General features: G+C 34.3%; 1 protein-coding gene across 21 annotated transcripts in view; it reads right to left on the bottom strand.

Moving 5' to 3' along the window:
* RYR3 (ryanodine receptor 3) overlaps positions 1–24,253 on the bottom strand; it is a 245,220-nt gene that overhangs the window by 139,562 nt on the left and 81,405 nt on the right. For all 21 annotated transcript variants that reach the window (XM_029998543.2, XM_029998586.2, XM_029998547.2 and 18 more), the window contains 9 exons: positions 21,561–21,734; positions 17,478–17,599; positions 14,065–14,233; positions 12,892–13,027; positions 11,128–11,223; positions 10,302–10,420; positions 7,702–7,835; positions 6,821–7,062; positions 2,205–2,397 (listed from right to left, as the gene is read on the bottom strand). In XM_029998543.2, the coding sequence (XP_029854403.1) occupies positions 2,205–2,397; positions 6,821–7,062; positions 7,702–7,835; positions 10,302–10,420; positions 11,128–11,223; positions 12,892–13,027; positions 14,065–14,233; positions 17,478–17,599; positions 21,561–21,734 (1,385 nt within the window). The remainder of the gene's footprint in view (positions 1–2,204; positions 2,398–6,820; positions 7,063–7,701; positions 7,836–10,301; positions 10,421–11,127; positions 11,224–12,891; positions 13,028–14,064; positions 14,234–17,477; positions 17,600–21,560; positions 21,735–24,253) is intronic.

Genomic DNA, 24,253 nt, shown 5'->3' with positions numbered 1-24,253 from the left:
GTCCACAAGAAATACATTGTTATTGATTACTTCTATTAAGCTTGAACTTTCTAATTTCATTTTAAAAATACATTGTTTGAAATATTTGAATGTTCCCAAGGCAGCTAAGTATTTGAGATGACAACTTTGAGCTTAGACCTCTCTTTATGGCAAGCCCCCACACAGAAAAAATACTTTAAAAATAAAAAGGAGGTCAATATTATTTTAAGACCTAGAAGACTAACTTCCTAAACAGACAAAAATCAAAGAAAATTGAAATGAAAAAACTCTCATGCAATTCTTCCCTTGCTGACCACACTCCAGTAAATACCTCCTTGCTTCCTGCCAACTTGTTCAACTTTTCCAAGTTGTAGCAAACCATTCAATCTCATTGATCTTTATGATGTTCTCATTCCTTCTGAGGCCTGTTTTCTCCCTGCTCTTCACTGCAGTATCTAAACTTCCACACCAGCTATATCCTCCTAAAGATGCATACTCTCTTTTAAAAACCTAAACACTCCAAGAATCTGTGGCTTTCTGTCTCATTTTAAAATAAATGTTCAGACCTTTCGATTACTCTCAGAATCAGAGACTGAGAAAGTCACAGAAAGCAGAAAAAAAGCAGATAAGCCACAACAGAAGTAGAAACATAAAGGGTTTGTGCACAGTGCAGAACACTCTCCTCCACTCATGAACTCAGGATTCCCATGTAATAACATTCCTCTGATATTAACAGACACAGAAGATGACATATAACCTGCTACTGTCATCAGCTGTGATTAACTGCAAGAGAAAATGCTCTCACAAAATACACAAACAACATCAAATAAGAATCAAGAAAAATAATTACACGAATTTAATTTTCTTACAGGAAAAAGTAATGAATGTTCTCAAAAGCTCTTGTACTAATGCAGCTGCATGGCAGGGTCACTCCCCAGGAATAAATGAAAAATTGATTTGTTACTCCTTCCCAGGCCTCCTTTATGCTGTTTGGTCTCTGTTAGTATTCTCACCTGGGAGGTTCTCTTAAGCATGAGATGTTCAAAGTATTTATGTATTGATCACAGAAGAAAAAGCCCGCAGAGAACTAGTTATCTGATTTACTTCACCTCAGAGAAACAAAGATTTCTTTTTTCTTAATTGTTAAATGTATGAACCATTTATAAGCTGAGCTTTCTTACACTTATGAAAGCTATATACTGTCTATTCTGGCCATACCAAACCTTCATTTCCCAAAAATTACCATGTAGAAGAGAAATCCTCCTTTAGATAAAAGCCAGACCTCTGCATCTTTTCACTCCTTCACCACAATCTCTTACTCCACTCTTGATTGTTTCTTCTTAAGCTTGGCATCTAGACTATTAGTATTTTTTCATAGTGAAAAATTTTTATAACTTATGCATATTTTATGCAGAACTCATGCTCAACCTACAAAAGACAGAAAAATCCGAACCTTTCTTACTGAAGAATTCTCCTTAATTATCTTTATATCTTTCCTTCCTAAAGTCGTTGCCTGTCAATACCAGCAATAAAGATGCTCTAAGATGAACTGAACAGAAATTGTTCAGGTTATAACAACAGTGCAAGAGCTAGTCTTTTGTTGTTGTATCAGCTTTGTAATGTTAACACAAGTATTTTGGCCACTGAAGTAGACTGACTTTTGCAGAAGATTTTCTGAATGAATTAAAGGTGAGATTACAACAAAAGCCTGAAAATGGTAAGTTCAAATCTCAGTATTTTAGCTACAAAACAGATATGAAATGGGCAATATTAGTAATGATATTCCAAAACTGCTTCTCATCAGTTCTTTGTGTTTCCTATTGTGAACATAGTAGCAGTTTTCATGATGATTTAGGTTTTTTACTTCCTGCTGAGAAAGCCAGTGAGAATTTTAATTAGTGCCAAATGTGATGCTATGTTTCTAATGTGCTTTTTTTTCACTGATAATTGGAATCAGACAAAATTAATTTCCCCTAGGTCACCAAATACCCATAAAATAATAATTCTCAGACACTGTGACTTGGTCAAATTGCTAACAGGCTCACATTTCACCCTGAAGTGAAATCATCACTAAACACATCAGTACTTTCCTGCCTCCCTCCCTCCCAGTTGCTGGTTGGGCAGAACTGAAACAACAGAACAGAACAAATCATACATGCATTTGGACAATATTTTGTGTGACAGGATAGCAAAGAAAACAACAATTAAAATCAAGTTGTACTTACTTTACACCTGCTGATAAGCTTACAACAGGGAAGAAAAACCCTTCTGTACTGAAGTTCTCAAACATTCCTTGTACAGGTTGTCCATTAATGCGGAATGAAATGCTGGGTACACCTAAATCCAAGCAGCAGCTAACCACATCATCAGATGCTAATAAATGCTGATTGACAGATGCCACAGCTCTGGGAACTCGACCTAGGATGAAAGTATTCAGTAATCAGAAGCTTTAAGCAGACTCTCACAGGTTTAACAATGAAATTATTTACTCAAAAACACCGTCAAATTTTTTGTTCATAGTCATGAAGACATGATCTTGCCCTTGAATGGTTCTACTTTCAGAGACAGCGAGTCAACTTTCTTCAAATTGATACATGGCAGGAAAGTGCATAAACTGAGAAAATCAGTTGAGACCTCTGACACTGTTTGCAAGACAGAACATGCTCAGCTGAAATCACTCAAGTTCACACTTGTCATGGTTTAACCCCAGCCAGCAACTAAGCACCACACAGCTGCTCACTCACTCCTCCCCCACCCAGTGGGATGGGGGAGAAAATCAGGACAAGAAGTAAAACTTATGGGTTGAGATAAGAACAGTGTGATAGAACAGAAAAGAGGAAGAAACTAATAATGATAAAGATAACACTAATAAAATGACAGCAGTAACGATAAAAGGATTGGAATATACAAGTGATGCACAGTGCAATTGCTCACCACCCACCGATCGACACCCAGTTAGTCTCTGAGTGGCGATTTCCCCCTGCCCTTCCCTTCCCCCCAGTTTCTATACTAGATGTGACATCACATGGTATGGAATACCCCGTTGGCGACTTCGGGTCAGCTGCCCTGGCTGTGTCCTGCGCCAAATTCTTGTGCCCCTCCAGCTTTCTTGCTGGCTGGGCATGAGAAGCTGAAAAATCCTTGACTTTAGACTAAACATTACTTAGCAACAACTGAAAACATCAGTGTTATCAACATTCTTCGCATACTGAACTCAAAACATAGCACTGTACCAGCTACTAGGAAGACAGTTAACTCTATCCCAGCTGAAACCAGGACAACACTGTAGCCTGATGCAAGAGTACTGAGGCACAGTAAATGATGCCCTCTTTATAAAAAGCTAACATTGATTTTTTTTTCTTTAGTTATTTGTGAAATACCAGATTCACATATCTGTGAATATTCAGTGGTGAGACATGGGAACACGTTCCATAGAGAAGTTGTGGATGCCCTGTCATTGGAAGTGTTCAAGGCCAGGCTGGATGGGGTTTTGAGCATCCTGGTCTAGTGAAAGATGTCCCTGCCCATGGCAGGGGGGTTGGACTAGATGATCTTTAAAGGTGCCTTCCAACCCAAACTATTCTATGATTCTATAATTCTACTGGAGCTGTGCTTATGACCAATATCCAGGTTTACAGTATCAAGAGGTGGAATAGTATACTGAGTTATCAAAAAATGGATCAAGAATTTAATGGGCCAGGTTTTCTTTATCAACTACAGCCATACAGTAAACAGAGGGAGCTTTTCCCTACCTGGGAAGGTGGAATTATACAGCCATGCACAGGACTCAGCAATTATAATAACAATTAACTTAAGATAATATATCTGAAGTAATCTAACTATACACAGTCACAGGTAACTGCAGGTTTTCAATCGCACTTGAGTATCTGAGTATATTTTTAGCCAATGAATATCTCTTCAGAATTCCTTTCAAAACAGTTCCCTTGAAAACATTGTATTTTAACTGTAGAGCAAGACTAATTAAGCAGTTAAGCACTATTCCAAATTACTGTGTTTGGAACTTCTTAAGAAAAAGTCAAGTCAGCTGTTCAGGACAGTTTAAGTACTCTGAGTTTTCCCTTACTGCAGGAGATGAGATTTAAGAGACTTTCCAGCACTATAGTTCTGAGGTTCAGTTAGTGTTTAATTTTGTATTAATGATTTATTCAGCCATTTCTAATGGAGAATATTACAGATGTGTCCCAGCTTACTCCCAAAAATCATTATTTCTGTCATTTGAGAATTGTTCAGTACTGCTGAAAAAAAGTATTGAATTATGTGTGTGCACGCACACACACAGATATTTTAGATACAAAATCCTATGCTGGAACAATGCTAATAGAATTGAAAAGTCAAACACACCCAAATAAGGAAATGTTAGAATTAAGGCCATAAAATTGAATTCAGCGTACTTATGTATGCTGTACTTACCACACACCTTTTAACTGCATGGCCCCACACTATTCTTTTCTGAACAACTAAAGAGTTCTTAGCTGTATATGGCATTTCAAGGCACAAAGAAATATTGGGAAATTATTGATTTTTAATACATGCCTTGAATAGTGTATCGTAAATAAAGCACAAGCTACGAATTGAACAAGCTAAAAAATAACCATCATTTACTGTGTATGCAAGAGACATCTGGAAGGAAAAAGAACATGCTACTTCATAATTAAAGACTGTACACACAAGGACTGAAATAATGTCTTCCCCCCCCCCCAAACTTCTGAATGCTCATGGATGGCTACACACTCAAGAAACAAAACTATTAAATTAAGACAAATCTATAGAGCGTCCTGATACTTAAGTTTTTTTTTAAGTCTTCTGAACAAATTTTAAAAGACTTCTACAGGAAACATAGAAAGCTAAATTCCTGGTGAAACAAATTGTTACAAAATTTCCTTTACAACAAAATGTTACATTCCCAATTCAATGTTTCAACATTCCAGAGAAGAGGTGGCCCAAATTGATTGACTGGAAAAAAATGTCCACATCTCATTCTGGAAAATGAAATCAGTTTTCATCTCAATTCTATCTTGAGGCAGAGACCCAGCCAATAAAATTTGCTCTCAAACAATTTATGATTAACAAAGGTATAAGCCAGAGAAAATACAATTTTAGACCATATTAATACAGTGTTAATAAAAGGTGATCCTCCAGTTTCACCTATATTCTTAACAAAATCTTCTATGTGAACGAAAGACCTTTACCAATTAAGATAGTTTGTTACACGTTTTAGGTACAAAACCTCATTGCCAGAGCTCTGTTTTAAATATTTATGTAAGTAGAATACATATGTAAAATCTTCTAGAAATTTTAGCAACTGTTTCGCTTCCTACTGCTTTTCTATCTCCTTTCATTACTTATTGATAGTTCAATTAAGAATGGTGTTTCAAAGATACCAGATGATGTAATTAAGGGTATACAACTAATTACCTGAATATTTTCTTATTTTATAGCCTTATGCATTATTTCTTCTCTGAAATGTTCCTTATTTAGAGAGTATTTAGGAACTTTAAGAAAGCAAACCCAACCATCAGCATTTCCTTTGTTGCCATTTGATTCTTACAATTAGCCAATAGCACTCTGCTGGTTGTTTCTATGGGAACATACATTGATACTGTCAAAAGGTATTCTGCTGTGACAAACCTGTCTCTTTACAAAAAGTATATTCTAGTTCCCTCTTCCTGGATATAGTACTGGGGGAGGGATAACCACACAAAAGCCAACAGCCTTGCTCATAGCTCCAAAGCCACTTTCCAGCTAACTATGTGCTCCAGAGGGCTCTCACTAATCCCTCTCCAAAGCATCCTAATCAGATTCTTGTTTTCTCCTTTTTCCTCAGTGGTTACTCTTTATAACACACTCATTATTACAAGAATTATTTGAACGGCAACACTACAAATGAGCCCTCCTGTAAATTCCTTTTACTCTTCTAGAGCTCTTACTCAAATCTACTCTTGACTGCATGGGTGGTGACTTCCACTTTTTCCTTAACTCTGCCCACTAACATCTTCAACTTGCTTGAACAAAGAATGGCAAATAAGACCACAAGTTTACCCTCACTGATCTTCAAGTGACCACAAAATATACATTTGTTGGCATCCATTAACTCCCTTCTTTATAAATTGCAAGTGTAACCACTTCACTGCAGTACTGAGAGTCTCCTAGATTACTACACACATTAAGAAGCATTCCTAGAAAAGCTCCATGTTTTTCTGTTAAGCCTATTTTAGATAATAACATGAAAAATATTTACTCAAACAGCATAGCAACTATAGGTTTTCAGTTCAATATTACACCACAGAAATTTATGTTCTAAAAACAACTGAAGTTGGTAGTAACGTAGCAATTCTTATTTCTAATTGCCACAATTATCTTTTATGAAACTATTTCTCAAAATTTAAATTAAATTTACCAATAGGTAAATTTATCAATAGGTGTAAGGATGATAATGTAATTTTACTTCAACTGTAGATACAAAGTGAAAGAATAATGCAAATGTAGATCCATATACAATGAACTTGTCTGAGATCAATACATCCATTTGTTTTTGAACAGACAGACTTAAGTCAGTATTGATCTAGATCTGGAAAATGCCATTGTTTGATCAAAATCACGAAAATAGAAGCTATCTGCTAAAAAGCGTAATTGGTATAATTCAATATTGACTAAAATCTCAAACAAGAAGCCTGATCTGAAATTCTAAGTAACTTCATGGTATCCAGGAATTCTGAATGTACCTCTCTATAAAATAGCATGCTATATACACACAGGTACTGAAAGTAAAGGTAGGTAACTCCTAAATGTAAGAATAAGTGGAAGTAAACAAAGTACTTACCAGACCACAGATGAAGGCCATCAAAACCATAAGAGTACAGGTCATCACCAACACCATTGCCTCCCCATCCTTCTCCACCTCCAGGATAGGGGGCATAACCTGAAGTAGAGGCCCATCCAACTCGTAAATGGGTGGGTTCTGCCGTCAAGAATGGATCAACCTGATCAATTATTAACTCAAAGTACCACTTCTTGTATTGTGCAGAGCCCTCAGCAACACCCAAAAATATGTTTGGTCTTATGCTAAGAAAGAAAATGTAAGCCAGTTAGCGTAAACATAAAACGTGACATATGAGTTATATTCCTGTATAACAATCAAATTCACTTTGCAAATATGGTAAGAGTGTAGATGTCCACATTTGGCTTATAATATTTAAAATAGTGACCCATTTTATGACTTTATAATACTGCTGTAGAATCGTCTTCTAAAGTATAGGTTCCATGCTTTGAAAAACTTATAGTCAAAAGAGGAGTAACAAGATCATTTCCCAAAATCAAAAAACAGGAGTGAAGTTGCCAGGAAATCAAATCCGTCTTAAAACACACAAGTAGTTCACAGTATGTTTACATACTCTGTAATAATTATTAGGTAAAGCCATGCTCTGTTTTGAATGAGAAACAAGCAACTTTCATCCTTCCATTTCAGAACAGATTTTACTATTAATTAGCTATTTCTATTTGAGCACAGTTTCCATTACAATTGCTGTATTGCTAGTAAAAATGGGTTTTTCAGAAGTTAATACATAAATACTTCCTAAAGTGTGTGTGTCAATATTGAAAGCTGTGGAACTTCTCTTAGGTTACAGTATTTTCTTCAATTAATTATTGAAGATACCTAAGTTCCATTTTTTTCTAATATAACAATAAAACATGTCACTATACCTTGTCACATCATTAATCAAACGTGTTTGCAAGAGTAAGTCTCTTCTAGGCAGTAGATTGTCACAGATCAAATTTTGATTGGCACGAACTGCAACTCCATTACAGACACAGAGAGAGCAAAGCACATCGAGAACCTCAAAAAAAAAAAAAAAATCAGAAGAAAGTCAGGTAAAGGCAGCTGTGTATATGATTATTCAGTTGTTAGATTAATTTACATTCAGAATAGACCTAAAGGAAGGACTATAATACATATTATCATTATTGTTTTCTAAATACTTTTCACATATATGGACCAAGTGTAATCTGTACTACTGATAGAAGATATCAAACATTCATGGAACACAAATTCAGAACACAGGGTTTCAAAAATGCCTCAAAAAAAACATCCTTTGAGATTCCTTATTCTCACTTCAATTAGGAAAAAGCAAAGCTAGAACGGTGGTGTGTCAACTCTTTACAATTTTTTTTAATTAAATCTCATTAAAACTTTGAAACGTAAAATTAATTCTTTGAGAAATTTACTGCAGCCCAAGAAACTTTCTGAGTAAAATTAGTAGACAATTCTCAACTGCAATTCTCAGACTGCTTATGATTCGGTTCTGAAAGCATGTTCTGAATATGTGAAGTGATCCAATTATTTTTTAAATGAAAAACATTTAAAAGAATTCACTATAAAGCAAAACAGAGTTTCAGAAACATCTTACTCTAAAATTTCAGCTTCCTTTTTTTTGGTCATAGTCTGAGAAGTGAAAGAGATTGACATAATTCTCCCACAGATTACTGGAGCAAAAGGTTTTGGAAGAGAGAACACAGCAACATAGTGTTGTTTAATGCTGAGGGACAGAGCTGCACACTTTTGCGTGAAACAGAGAAGCTTAAAGATGCACTTGAGCTCTGACAAGCAATCATTAAGCAATGAGCCCAAATGGTCTAAACTCTTAGAGAGCATCTCCAAGACAAAGAACCATCTTCATACTGTTGATTACTATTTTGGAAACTGGTGTACAACACAAGGAGCAGCAGAACAGAACATTTATTTTAGCCACTCCTGTTCTCTGCCCAGTAGGTTAGCACAAAACCACCCTCAACACCAGTTTAAGCTAATATATCATGAACTTTGCTATGTTCCAGCCTGTGCATTTTCCTTTCTGCCATCTCTGTTATTGGGCAGAAACCTCTAACCGAAGGGTAGAGGTAGTAACTTAAATAACCACAGGAACTCTGACCAGTACTCAGCTGTAAAGTGTCTTAATAACATTAATGATTATCAGTAACTCAGAATTTACATATGAACTATTTAAATAATCTCTATGCACTCACTGACCGTATTTCTGACACAAGGCTTTTCATTTAAAAAATCCTTTAAATCAATAATTTCCCAGACAATTTTGGTTAACAATATTACTGTTTCTTATTTCCTAAATCACAACAGAACTTCTAATCTAGCAGGAGAACAAGATATACTGTTTCCAGAGGAATAAATAAATTTGTTACTTCACATTATTTCATTACTTATTTTTAAAGACATTACAAATGGAAATGCACAACTACGTTACCCAGTCTAATTCTTTTCCTGTATACAACATTTTCCTTTTCTGCTTTAAGTTCTTACTATGAGGTCCACATTAAGATGCTCCAGCTGAAAGGTTCTCTTTGCAGGTGACTGGCACAGCACAATAATCTTGCTAACAGCTAAAAATAGTAAGCTAAACTTACTGCTGTAATTTCAACTTTTTTCTTATGCCTACTTATATCAGTTCATACTCCTTAACCATGCTTAAAAATACTTCTCTCGTTTTTACCTTTTCTGTAGTCGGTTAGGTACTCCATATTAACTTTTCCTGTACATCAGTAATTTCAGCTCACTAAAACTGTCTTTGTTCTTCCTCCAGGTTAACAGTACTTCAAATAAATTTTTAATTGAGGAAGGAAACTCACATCAGAAAAACACACATAAAACTATATATCCTACTCTGTGTTGTGATGTCATCCTGATTGCAGCCAGAAACTGTGTTCACCTTCTTCTGTCATAATAAATTGCACATTGATGTCTAAATTAATTTCCACCATCATTTCTTCTCATATAACTCAGGATTTTTGTCTTTCTTCTGAACACCTGTGTTTTCAGATATTTAGATTATTTTTCCCGATTTCTCATTTTATTTTGTTCTTTTCTGCTACTATTAGTATTACTCAAGTTAGGAATGACTTTGCAGGATTTATTTCTGTCTTTCTGCAGATACAACAATGGTAGTTCACTGCTTCTGCAGAGCCCTGCATCACAAAGCAAGCTACTCTGTCCAGGTGCTTACAGCCACCAGAACGCTTCATTTTCTCAGCAAATTTGAAGTTCTAACTGGTTATCAATATTTCTTAACTATTTGCTTGTCATACAAATTTGCTGTATTTGAAACTGAAAAGCAATTATATATTACACATTTTTTTTAATCTCAACAAAGCAGTTTTGCAGATGTACTTCAAGGTTATTTTATTCCTTTAAAGGTACTAGAATCACATACTTCCATGTAGACATTCCTCTGGTTTTTTTTCCACAAATCATTGTAAGACTATCAATACAACCTTAGTTTTTCCAAACACACCTTGTAATTGCGACCGTGTTTATCCAATAATGAAATAATGGATTTGATGTGCTCCTCAGCTATAATATTTAAAGCTTCTGGGCTTTCAATCAAGATGCAGTGCAATACTTCCAAAATACCTGTATGAAGACCACAGAATTAACACTGTCATTAAATCACCTGCGCAACTGAATACAATCTAAAAGCTCAGTAAATAACAGAGTATCTTAAGAGATGTTATCTCTTCTCTAGCCTAAAAAGAGAATGAAAATACTTTTAAAGAGTATTGATATGACTGTGTGAACCACATTAGACATAAATGCATTATGAAGCTGTTAATTTCCATTTTCTTTTGAAAAAAACAACAATTTCAAAACCACTTGAGAAAAATGCAAGTCTAGCTCCTTCTTTTCAATGAGAGAGATAAAGGTTTTAGTAGGGAGCATTGTATAGTATTTTGATATTTTGTTGAACACCCCATAGTGAAAAAAAAAGACCTTTCTCTCTCTCTCTCTGGTATTTGTACTTGTGCCCACAAATAACTCTGGTGTTATTCGATAGCGATGGGACAGTAGTCTTGATACTGTCTGACCCAATCCATTAATTCACCAAAGTCACATTCAACACTGATTGGATGTGGTACTGAACATACCCAATGTACAGAACCAAAAAATGCCATAAAAATGTCTGTTTAAATGGAATGCTTTGCTCAATTAAAAAAAAATGCAGCGTGTTTGTTTTCTAACACATGTTGTTTTCATGGAAAACTGCTCTGACATTTATAACGTAAAGACAGTTGTGTATGGTGTACTTATAGTTAATTTACATTGATAAAAGTGAGTCTCACCTGAGGAAGATTCTAATCTGTCCAATTTACTTATTAGCCAATCCAGGTTACTGGAAAACTGAGTACAATTGTTTCTGTTGCCACGAATGAGAGCAGCTGGAAAAACCCCACAAGGTATAATTTTATAATAATTATATGTATTTTTAAATCACAATTGTTAATCATATATATTTTAAACAATTTTTATAACAACTTCACAAAATAATAAACAGACAAAACCTAAATATACATATGTTACAGTAATAAAGAATTAAGATTTTCATTAATTTGAGTATCAGAAACTGACATAACTTCTAAAGACCATGTAGGTTTTTTAAGTTGACAGGGACCTACTGGATAAACAAGAATTTCAGCAAAAAATATGTTTTATTTATATTTTATTTTATTGTTAAATTTAAATAGAAATTATCCACCACCCTTATTTGACGCAAATGTCAAGCACTGTCATGATCAAGAGGCTGAAACACTTCTATTTATTCCTACCAATGAGTAGGAAGGTCAATGCAGAAGTTTTAAGATCAAGTGCAGGCTGGGTGTACTGCTCTTTAGCTCTACTTTTTGATTAAAACATGTTATTGAATGGTTAGCTTTTCATCTTCAGCAGCACAGAACACTATGTTATTCAACTGCACTTTGAAAGTTCATCAGCATTCAAGTATTTCAAGCAATACTGGTTTTTTTCTTCCAGAAGTTCTTACTGATCATACAAAAACCAAAAAAAGTCTTTTGTATACAATTGTGAAAGATTTCTATTATGAAGCATTAATTAATATTTATTACAAAGCATTAACTTAATATTTATTCAATCAGAACAAGTGTGTTCAAGATGTACCTGCAGAAGAAAATCAAGACAAAATCTGAAAAGGCCTACATAGCACTAAAGAGGTTTTTTTCATCAAACTCTTTTTTGAGCTCCTAAGACTGTACTAAAATGCAGGCAATGGTATCTCATTACTTTCTAAAGCAATGAGATTTCACCAGAAGCACCTGCACGTCTGTGCTATGTGAATAACCTCATGCTTCAAAGCACTCCCCCTGGTTTCTTTTATTCTTGTCCTAACTCTCGACTTGCGTATTTTACTATGGTTTGGGACTAACTTCGTAATGAAATTAGAATGTATTTAAACTCCATCAGAAGACAAGATTCTCCCATATGAGGAATTACAAAACTCAGGTATCAAATTAGTGATTTAAAGAAATACACATATACATCTCCTAATCTATAATTTTGGCCCTACTACAACACAAAAGCAGTTTGCTCTAGAAGGCATGGCACTGAAATTGAAAAAAAAAAAAACCTTTTAACTTCTGTTTTATGTAATTATTTTTATTAACATTTAGATCTAAGCCTCAAGTGACAAACATGGATTCAGTAGACCTACCAGTTCCGACTATTACTTTCAGGTTTCTCTTCAGCTTCATATATAAAAACTGTTTTCCGGTTTTTCTAATTTTTAAAATATTTCACACCTATTTGCATGCCACAGGTACATTTACATTTAAATAATAATAAAAAAAACCCAAAACCACATTTGGCATGCTGCACCAATCTTTTTTCCTAGCTGAGCTTTATTTTTCTGCTGTATCATTGCTCTATAAACTCTGTTCTCTGTAATAAATATCAGTAAGTATATGGAAGAAATTCTATAATTTACATGACAGAATGAATAACACACAAAGTATCATTTGGTGGTGAAGCAGCAAGAAGAATATAAAGAATACATATCCTAGTCTTTTACTTTAGTAGATTACCGAAGAACTTACCTAACAATTTGTAAAGGAGATTCAAAATTTCTTTCCGAGCTGTACCATGTTCTTCTCTTGCAATTCCTGCAAAGTGAGCTGCGCTGTTGTAGTCATTTAAGCGATCAATGCAATTCAAAACTAGTGCCAGCATTCCCTAAACGCATATGACAGAGAGGAAAGCGAACTGTACATGAAAAAGCTTTTGTTGTTGTCCTTTTAAAAGATTTTTTTTTTACTGTATGCATTTAAAAGTTGCACCATCTTAGATAAAAAAACCCAAACTATTGTGCTTACAAGATTTCAATATGTATTTTTCTATATCAGAATCATCCATTTTAGAGAATGATTCTATACTGTTCCTTGGTCAGCTAAGTATTATAAAAAGTAAGGAATAAACAAAGCTGACAATAAAGGCTTTAATAATTTTTGTGAACAGACTCTTTTTTACATAAAATCTTCCTTACATAGGAAAAAAAATAACCACTTTTAAATTTATATACAAAGGAATTTTTGTTTGTTAAAAAAGGTGGCAATTTCACTGTCCAATAAAATATCTGTAAAATAAACAAGTTCAAATACTAGAATAGATTTTTAATTTCAGTTTGATTGGAGACTAAAACAGGATTGAAAACCTGCAAACAATCCAAACGTCTAAAAACATTGTAAAATATATTTCCTATTTATACAGAAGTGCAATGATTCCATTTTCAGAGAGGAGCAATTCTACAATTATGTAATGTATATCCTTCTCTAAAACTAGCATTATTCCAGTTTCTAGAGATAAAATGTTCCTGTTTCACACCCTAGCGAACAGAAAAGACATCAGAAATAACATCTATCATTGATCCCAGTTTTATTTGGGGTATCCAGAATGTATAACTTCAGAGTGAAAAAGAAATTTCTTGTCACAATCATCTCTTTTTAAAATGACATCTGTTTAAAGATGCTCAGAAGTATTAAGACCGAATTTTATGAGAGCACGCTTGTGGCGTGTGACAAGCGTGGAAGTGAAAAATACGTAACAGCAAGTTATCATGAGGCATTACAGTCTATTATGTATATATATCAGCTACAGAACTTTACATTATAAATCATATGCATGCATCTAGATGATAACATTTAGGTTCTTCTCAATGTTTGTGACATGATACACCTAAAATTAAAATAATGTAACAATTCTTCTCTCTCTACCTCTTCCTTGAATAGATTTTGTCTGTTTTTGAGTGACCGAAGCTTGCTTTGCTTATCTTCATGTCCCAGGTCTTCTTCAGGAAGCTGGAAGTAAGTGATCAGGTCTTGCAGAGTCTGAGCCATCTCCTCAATAGGCAGGGCAGAGGGTGATAGTGTTCTGTTGTTTCCACTATGGAAAACAACAACAAGACAGACTGGCAGCATTAGTCATCTTCCCACTGTAATTTACAGTATTATGTAGCAGCCTATTTTCTGTTGGTATCTAAATCAAGTCTTGCTATACATATGACATATGTATATGAGCAACAGCTAATCTGAATTGCAAATCATTCAAACATCAATTGTTTAGGTGTCCAGTGCTCAGAGCTTCCTGAAGTGGAATGACATTTCCCTTTCTGCACTGATGTAAAGAGAGAGAATGATTAAAAAAAACTGAAAAAATGAGCAGAAGAAACAATATAAGTCAGCAAAAAGATGAAACAGATGAAAGATGTACTGAAGTCCTTTCTTACAGTAATTGATTTTGTTTAGATACTTTAAATCCTATTGATGATATAGGCATAATGTGCAGATGGACTAAAATAGTAGCAGTTATTGAAACTGTACACCCCCAATCTTCTAGACAAAGAATACAAAAATAACAAGTAATCCTAACCATTCATTAGGTCTTCTGTATCAGCTCTATATAGGAAATAAAGAAGGGTGGGATTTAAAAAACATAAAGCATTTCAAAGAATCTCAGTTGTCAGTAAAATATTGTCTCTTTCCTCTTCAAGCATTTCCTCAATCTTGGGTGACAACCCAATTTTTCAGAGTCTGACTCATTATTATAAATAGTATAAGCTTGGAGGAGCTGATTGCTGGCAGAGGTGGCTCTGTTTTAATATCCTCAGCACAAGAAATACAAAGGCGTAGCATAGTCCCTTGTGATACTGAAGAAGTAATGTTTTAAATGCAGTCTCATATGGTCGGTTCTGTGGAAGCAAATTCTTAATTATAAACTATTTTTTCTTTATTTTTTCATCTATTAGGCAGTAATACAAGGATGACCACTTGATCATCATAATTAAAACTTCTGCCAAGCATTATGAAAAAATAGTTTCTTCAGTACTACATACATTCTTACTGATTTCATTGTGTATTCTTATATGCTGATCTCGGCATTATAAATGAATATGTATTGACACAGAATTGTATTTTACCCTAAAAATCTTCAGACAAAAACGTATCATATGGAAGAGCTATAGGGAAGGAAACACGGAACTTTCACTGAATTGAAGACCTTTGTATTGCTGCTTGTTAGAGAGCTATTATCATGTAAGTTTAGTAATGTAAGATAAATGTCATGAACAATTTACTCTAAAAATTGAGGGAAGGGAAGGGGAGCAAAAGTAACAAAAGAAATAGCATAATAAAATTATGCTTTAAAATGCCCCATATTTTCAAACTAACATAGCTAAAGGTATTATTCAAAAAGTCAAACACAACCACATATGTAAGACAGTTTTCATGATAACTCCCTTCACTGTCCGAATACTAAATCCCTCACCAGAACAATCAGTTTACAACTATTTCCATGTAAAGTCTCAAACTTATTGGTAACTAAGGTCTGTCAAAATTAAGCTAAACCAAATGACAGAAAACATTCTGAACAGTTTTGCACAAATTGGCAAGCCAGATGATACAAAGCAGTAGAACAAACCTTTTTAAGCACAACATATACTTCAAGAGGACTGGAAAAATTCAAGCTGAAGCAAGTGCATTAATATGGTAAAAGCAAGTCAAATTTTGATTTGGAAAAATCTATTTCATAAATAATATTGTTTAAATAGAGGCTTGAATCCAGAACACCAAACTAGGGATGAAATGTGATAAATACAGTAACTTTTCATGCTCATTTTTTCAATGGTTCATTAAGATTCAACATCTCCTAAGGATGCAAAGGCTCTTCAGTCAGCAACATACAAATTTAGATAAACTGCTTTAAATTATATTCGTGTCCAACACATTTGTTTTGTTATTGGCCAAGGCTGTATTTTTCCATGAAAAGAAAGCTATTATGCTGCCACATGTGTGGCAACGATATTAGGCAACTACTTAACAGTACAGCTCTTTATATAACCTTCTCAATAAACCAGGATTATGACAGAGCAAGTCTGGTATCATATTAAATTGTTTAAATTCCCTGACTTTCTAATATCCTTTGTAGTACTGACTCCATGCTTAGGGTACTCGTATATTGTTTCACAATGCCCAGGTATCCAAGGGCTTTGGTGTTTTGATCTGTGGAAATAGCCATCACTATTTCCACATTAGTTTTTTAGTTCTATTATACAGTTAGGAGAACAGCCCAATCTCAGATAATTCTTACTGAGGTATAATTACTAACTGCATTGCCCTCTAGTACAGCAAAAATTTGGAAAACAAATACTATTCAGAAGGTAATTCTACTGATTCTATTCTAAAGTCTTAGAATCACAACTTGAATTATTCCTTAAAATCAGATATAGTCACTGTCTCTCTCTGAGATGCTGTTACTGACTTTGAATACCCATAAATCCATTCCAGTGCAAATAAATGAGTTGGTTTAAACAGGAAGTTTAGGAATGCTCACATGAGAGAGAGGTTAAGAAGTTGTTCCTTCTACCTTCTCAGCTGACAGTTATCCTTCTGCCATAATTGTTGTTACTGCATGTAATCCGTTATACTGCATACAGATCACCAGAGAGAACTACCTCTCCTCTGATCTTTACATCTTCCAGATATGATCAGAGGGGTGACAGAGAAGTAGGAGGATCAACAGAATGGGTGATTAAAAAGGTACAGGTAAAATGTTTCAGCCCAGATTTTCAAGGCAATAAACTGCTATTCTCCTCCCAGATATGTAGAGATCTATTTTGTACTTCCTTCTATTGTTTATTTGCATGGACTTGGGGCTGCTATGGTTTCCCATCGTGTTTTTGATCTAAACAGTACTAGGCATCAGTATTCCTTTCAATTAGTTTGACAAATTTGAATAGATTTAGCTATAATATTGGGTCTACCAAGAAAAACAGAAAAATAAGAACCCTTTTATGAATATTGTGAAGTTCTAGCTACTGTAGAATACTTACTAATGGAGTTACGCTAAGATCATTTAGCATGTTTTCTACAACCTGGATTATGATCCAGTTTGCTTCTGGCTTCAAGGTATTAGATTTCATGTAATCTTAAATAAGCTCTTTTATCTATTTAATGGCATTACTCATCAAAATTACAAACTTAAGTCAGTAAAAATCTATTGCTAATAGCTTCTAAATAAAAATACGTGAAAGCAGGAAATAAGGATTCTGTTAGAGAAATTCTTATCATTTCAGAATACTTTAAAAAACAAACCAACAAAAAATGATGGTATATAAGATAGTAACAAGTACCTTATAAACTGGCTGAATAAGCTTGTAGTATTGCGAATGATTCGAGCAGCCTGGGATTCCTCATGCTGACATCTTTGTAAGGTTAGACCATCATCCATATGGCCTTCTTGGTGTAATATAACCTATTGAAAGTCAGTAGTTATCACAATAATTGCTTAAAAAACCTTTGTGCTTTTAAATATTTTGTAATTTATTTCAATACTGCACTAAAACCAGTAGTTGCATATATACTGAGCTACTACTTGTTAAACATTTTATCTGAACACCTGTTTATTAATTAATTACAAATTTGTCAATCGTATAAAAGTTATTCAGAGAAGACATTTTAATGCACCTTTATTCTCCTGCAATTCATTAAACATACATGCTTACCAAATATTTTCCAACTGAAACAAAAAATGTCATTCTTTCTATGTTCTGGCTCTCAGGGAGAGAGGATCTTCACTATCTTTTCTCTATCTTAAGCATCATTTACTAAAGGATTGACACATGATAAGACTACTGACAAGAAAATCAAGCTGGAGTGACAAACATCATAAAAATTACAATGCAGCTAAAGGAGCAACAACATTTATGAGTAAATTCTGATTCATTTAACTATTCTCTACACATTATGTTGGATTCTTATCAGAACCAGATGTGAATATCATATGAACTTCAAGCAACAACAGAGATCCTTTGGTGGGTTTTTAATTTTTCCCTTTAAATAAACACCCAATTTCACAAAAAGCCATCGTAATTTTTAGGTATCACAAAAACCAGTCTTGATCATTTTGAGGCATTGAAACCCTACAGCACTTTTGTAAGAATTAAACATGAGTTATCCTGCTGCTTTGCCCAAGATGTAACCTACTGAATTCTCCACTGAAAAATGTATTTTTTTTAGCTGTGAGGTAAAAAAAATTTGCTGCCCAACTTCCCAGTTAGCTGAGTAATTCTGAAGGCACTAAATAGCTAACAAAGAAACTAATAATGTTACACAAGTGGTTACTGCCACAAATGGGAAGGTTATTTACCAACAGCTTTTTGTACATACTGGCATATAGGTATACCAAAGCATTGGAAAGTGATGTTTTTGTATACTTGGCAGGATCCAAAGTACACATGTGCTCTGTTCCTTCCAACATGCTGAGAAAGTGCTTTTAAAAGAGGCAAACATCACCCTACGAGTTCATCTGGACCCCAGAATCCATGGAAATGTGATGGAGAAGACATTTTTGAACAAGTATATTGATAATATTATCTTAAAGGAGACTAGTTTACATATTTGTCATCTTTCCTCTTTCTTCAAGTAATTCTTTATATAGAGCCACACTGTGGGTAACTTTGTTAGCTGACATATCACTGTTTCCATAAAAAAGGGTCCTGGGGTCTCTTAACTGAACAATAACTAAGGAACCATTCTTCCCATCACAAAACTAGTAAGAAAACATTTGACAATCAGATTACGTTTCCTCAGGCCATTGCATGTAGCTCCAGATTTTGCAGCTACAGTAATGGTACAGGAACGAAAACATTTGATAGATAGGATACCAAAGCTTCCACGCTTTACAAAGTAATTGCACCTTCACCATTGTGTAGCAGATATGCACTCTTCTCCCTAAATATACAGTAGATCAGGGAAGAGAGAAGTCTTTTAAAAGGACCTAATCTTCCCTATTTCTCTGACCAAAAAAAAACCCCAAACCCCACCCCAAAACCTCAACTACATCATCCAGAAACACCACAACTAAAGGGAAGTTCTATTTAGATCTCCAGTAAGTAGATCACGGCCAGAAGCATCCAGCACTGGCTACTCCAATTCCTCAGATAAACCACTTCCCTGAGTATAAAGGGGCATTTTGCACTGCCTTGCTTGTTACAGTACAGCAGGGCATTGATATTGACCAACACCCTGAGCAATGGTCTCCAGGATGTGAATTCAAAACACATAGGATATATTTCTCTGTTCTCTGAGCTCTAGCATTCTGGAGCTCTGCAGGGGTTCATAGCTTGCACAGAAGCAAACTCTCAAACTGAGGAGACAGGCATCCATCACTCACACTGGACAGTGAGGGAATGTGGAACAGAATTCAATGTAAACATCATCACCACCTGGCAAAGTCTTGAACCCTTGGTTACCAAGATCTCAGAGAGATACAACAGATCAAAATTCCAGCAGAAAATGTGCAACAGAAGCCTCATCAATGATGCTAGAATTTCTTACATATTTGTGTTTTGCAAAGACAGCATGATAACTAGATACATGAAACTACATGAAAGCAAAACAATAGAGTTTTTTACTTGGCATTTTGACTATTTTATAACAAAACTAATCCCATAGTTGTTTTCTCCCCTCTATAGATTTGCAGCAGCTGTCAGTGGATAATAGCTAGCTTATGTGAAAAAAAAACACCCTTTGCCTCTTGTAAAAGTAAGGTATTTCTCAATCCTCCTAGGGCTACTGAGGCATGTTACAAAAACTGCAGGTCAGCTTGAGAAGGATTACAGTGACTGAAAGTGAGAATCTCCTGACAAAATGATGGTGGAGTATGCATACAAAGCTATGACTTCACTTTTACTGCAGAAAAATAAATCTGATATGAAATTTAAAAGGGACGTATACATGTAAACTACCTTACAAAATTATAGTCCAGTACTGTATTTTGCAAAGGATGAAAAACTGTTTCTTGCCTCCGCAGGAATATCAGTTACAGGAAGCAAGAAGGTCTGGATTTTCTTCTGTTTGAAGGCACTTAACAGGAAAGAATTCTCCAGGTGAGAGGCAACAAAAGATTTTGAGTCTTCAAACATGAATGAAACAGTTTGAAAGGAGAATAAAAGCAATAGCAATTATGGAGGTTCTGTTAGTCCCTTGCTGCTGAGCAGAAAACTGGGGAATAAAAAAACAAACCCTAAACTTCACAGGAAGCTATTGCAAAATTATTCACTGAATACAGAGGAAGAGTCTATATGTTGCCTTTTCAGGAAGTAAAATTGGACCCTCTGAGGAAACAGAATCCCATAGCTAATACTGGCATGGGAAAGGAAGAGGCCATCATCGTGTGATTAAATCTCTTATCAAGAAAATACTGAATGACTGGCATACAAAGAAGAATTTCTCTCATCAGCTAGGTTGCTGAGTAGTAGTGAAGCGGTTGGGCACTCACTGCGCATTTATGACCACATGTGCTGCATAAATAAATAAGATTGTGCCAAGGGTGTCCTGAAGACCTCATTTTTTGTATTACAGTGCTTGTGTATGGATATTCTTTTGTGAATGTACATACATACAAGTAATTAAAGAAGAATTCCAAATTCTGTTCAGTCATGAACTTTTTTTTTTTGTGTTCTAGCAATAGGTTCGAGTTGTAAAAATCTATGAATACAGAATCAAAGAATCATTTGGTAATGATGCAGTTATGCGAAGCTAGTACTAAACCCCTTAATTCTGAATGAAATATAAACATAATTTGAAGAGATAACAGGTCATATGCCACTAATGAAGAATATACTCATACCTTTGATCATAAGGCTGAGAGAAAGAAAGACCTTATCGATGCCACATCACAATTACATCTAATATTTTGGCAGGAAATTGTTTGTTAATATCCCTCAAGAAGCCTAACAAATGGCCCTAGAAACTTCTTACGTAACAAATTTAATTGCCATTTCATACAATATACTCAACTAAAAAAAATCTAAAACACCAGTGAATGTAAGATGACTTACAAGTTTACACCCTTAAACACTTAAACATAGATTTTCAAAAAAGTGATTTGACCATGCAAATCAGGAATTTCCACTTTTCACTGAAGTGTCAAAAATAAAAACTGAGCCCAAATTAATAATTTCTTCGGCCAAGAAAAATAGCTAAACACATTTCTTAGAGGCAAAGTTTTTCTTCAGTTACATAGTTATGTTAATATCCACCATTGTTTTCATTTTTAGAATGAAACATTCACGCCATTTTCAATAAACCAGCACAAAACAGTTAAACCCACAATTGCCACATTGGAAGAATGGCAAAAACCAGGACAGACCAAAACTGTTATGCAACTAACATTCATTTTACAAGTAATTAAAAAAAAATTCAAATATTACCTTTCTTTTCAAGGGACCTAAACGTGCTGATTTAGCATCTTGTGCTTTGTAAGTCAACCATAAGGCACTGGCCACATGTTGGACAAAACAGATTGAATCACCGTACTTTATTTCTGGGACTCCCATTCCATCAATGTCACGTTTAAGACTAGAATCCTGCTTTTCTTTTAGCTCCTAAGAAGATAAAATAAAAGCTGGCATTTAATCTCTATACTAGAACAAGATAAACCATTGAATTCTACACCGAAACACATTCCAACACTGAACAATGTTTATGCTATTTATGTTGTTAAGATGCAACTAAATTTCATTTCACATAATTTCTGTTTCTATCCAATTAATTAGAGTCCAATTAAAAATAATTTCACATCTGAAACATCATTTTCATTGAAGCAAGAAAAATCAAGTAAAATCTATTATCATATAAAGAAATATATATTAAAAAAATCTTTAAATAGTTAACCTAACCTAATCAATAATTGAGTTACTGATGTAATTAAAGTTTCAGTTTAGTTGAGTCTGTAGAACTCTACATTACTAAAATTTTCAAATTTTATCTTAAATATGAAAAAGAAAAATGAGCAGAAACATATTTTGAAATTTAGTTAAAATATTTTTATGCTAAAGAATTTTTTGCTTATAAATACTAGATGCAGATAAAAACTTCACTTGGAATAATGCCTCTGTATTGCAACAGCCAGCAAAGAAGAAAATATTAATTTTTAAAATAATTACAATTTGGCTTTTACATTTCTTTTACTTTTGCATTTCTTTATTTTTTTACATTTATTTTATTTTTCCATTTATCCTCTTTATAAGAGGAACTGGATTCTTTCAAATCTCTTTTAAAGACATTGCTCAATGTTTGGCTGGAATACCCAGTGCAATTTTTAAGCCCCACCTACTTCTTAATCCCATTAGTCTTCATTTACAACCAGAGGATTTTAAATCTTCAGCACAACAGCAAGTAGCTTTTTCTTTAAAATAAAATAGTTTTGCTTTCAAAAGTGAATTCAGGAATAAGAACAGAATTACGGAGCAAATTCTGTAACAGCAAATTATGGATGCATGTGCACATGTATGATTAAACAAAAACCTCTAAGTAAATAGAATAATTAGATTAGATCATTTTTCTATGATTTCAACTGCTGATAGACTTAACCTTAAGTGTAGATAGTTGCTCATTTGTTGCTAAGTAAACAAAATATGTTAGACATTGATACACAGTTTAAATTATTATATGTGCAACAGGTTCTTATTTCAGTTTACTGAATGTGCAACATCTGTGGAGTAAAGAGAAGCTCTATTTTAGCTATGCTAATCTACTTTCATTTATAAGGAATTTAGCTGTCACATTTCAACAATAACATTAGTTGAAACAGATAGCATTATAATGCCAAGATGAAGTAGAATGAAATTACAAGACATTCCTTGGGGATAACTTTACAGTATCAAGACTATGGGGAAATCATGTCACAACATATTCATGCGGACTGCACTATCACATACAGATAAAGATGAACTCATTCAATACACATTTATGGTGAGGCCATTAAATGAAAAATACAATAAAGTAGCACAAATTCATTAACCATCAGCAATTAATTATTTGGCTTTACATAGCACCCTGAAGAGTAAAACATTTTTCTCAAATATTACGTCTGAGTCAAGAATCAGGCATCAATGAAAATTTCAGTGAAAGAAATCATAATGTAGTAACAAGTGATCCTAAGTAAGTTACTGTTCTAAAAAAAATTGAGTGATACTGATCTTTTCTGACAACACTAAACAAAGAAAAACCAAGATTTTTCAAATTTCAGAAATAAAGCTTTAGAATGACTTAGGGGGCCTGAAGGCTGTTCTCACTTTAAGCAATACAGCATAAATTCCTCTTCATGATGTTTTGCTCTTTGTGCTCTGTCCAGTTTCTCTAGGATTTCAGCCAAGTCATTTGAGAGCAGTGTGCAAAGAGAGGGTGTATTTTCTAACAGCTGAGAAGTATAGTCAGATAAAGATTATCAGAGGAGAAGGGGAAAAAAAAATATATCTCTTATCTAGACATTTGTACATATCTTAACAGCAAAATATCCAAACACTTTCTCCTTCAAAATCCTCTCTTCACAACCTATTCTCAGTTTAACTCCCTCAGGACATGAATGAATCAAGTTGAAGATAACGAATCACATCATGGGTCAGGAAGATGGCAAAGGAAAAATAACAGTAACAAAAAATAAAAGAAAGAAGGAATGAACAAAGGAACTTGAGGACAAAGCTGTCAAAGATGCAATTTTCACAAGATATTTAATATACTAGAAGAAGGGCAAGATTTAGAAAATGAGAGAATTCATAGAATCAGATTCCAACGTGATAGAAGGAAAGTAAGGAATGGCAGTGTGAACGGGACAAGTAAACCGAGCTGTCTTTACAACTATTTTTCAACAGTTGTCTTGTAAAAACACAGTACGGAAAAAACTCTTGCTATCTTAAGGGCGTGTTTACGTACCCCTAAGAATGGTAAGACAACCTGACTGCTGAACTCTTATTAAATCTAACCTACGCAGCTAATTAAAATTGTATCTTTTGGTGTTGCACACTGTTGTTGCATTAAAAGTACTGCCACAGGCTTCCCCAATTTTACAAAAGAAAAAGTTCTACAAATGTAAGAGCAGAGGACTGATACACTGAGCTTACCT

Source organism: Aquila chrysaetos, chromosome 2 (genome assembly GCF_900496995.4).
Source record: "Aquila chrysaetos chrysaetos chromosome 2, bAquChr1.4, whole genome shotgun sequence".
Lineage (NCBI taxonomy): Eukaryota > Metazoa > Chordata > Aves > Accipitriformes > Accipitridae > Aquila > Aquila chrysaetos.
This window is presented reverse-complemented; position numbering and strand designations above follow the sequence as displayed.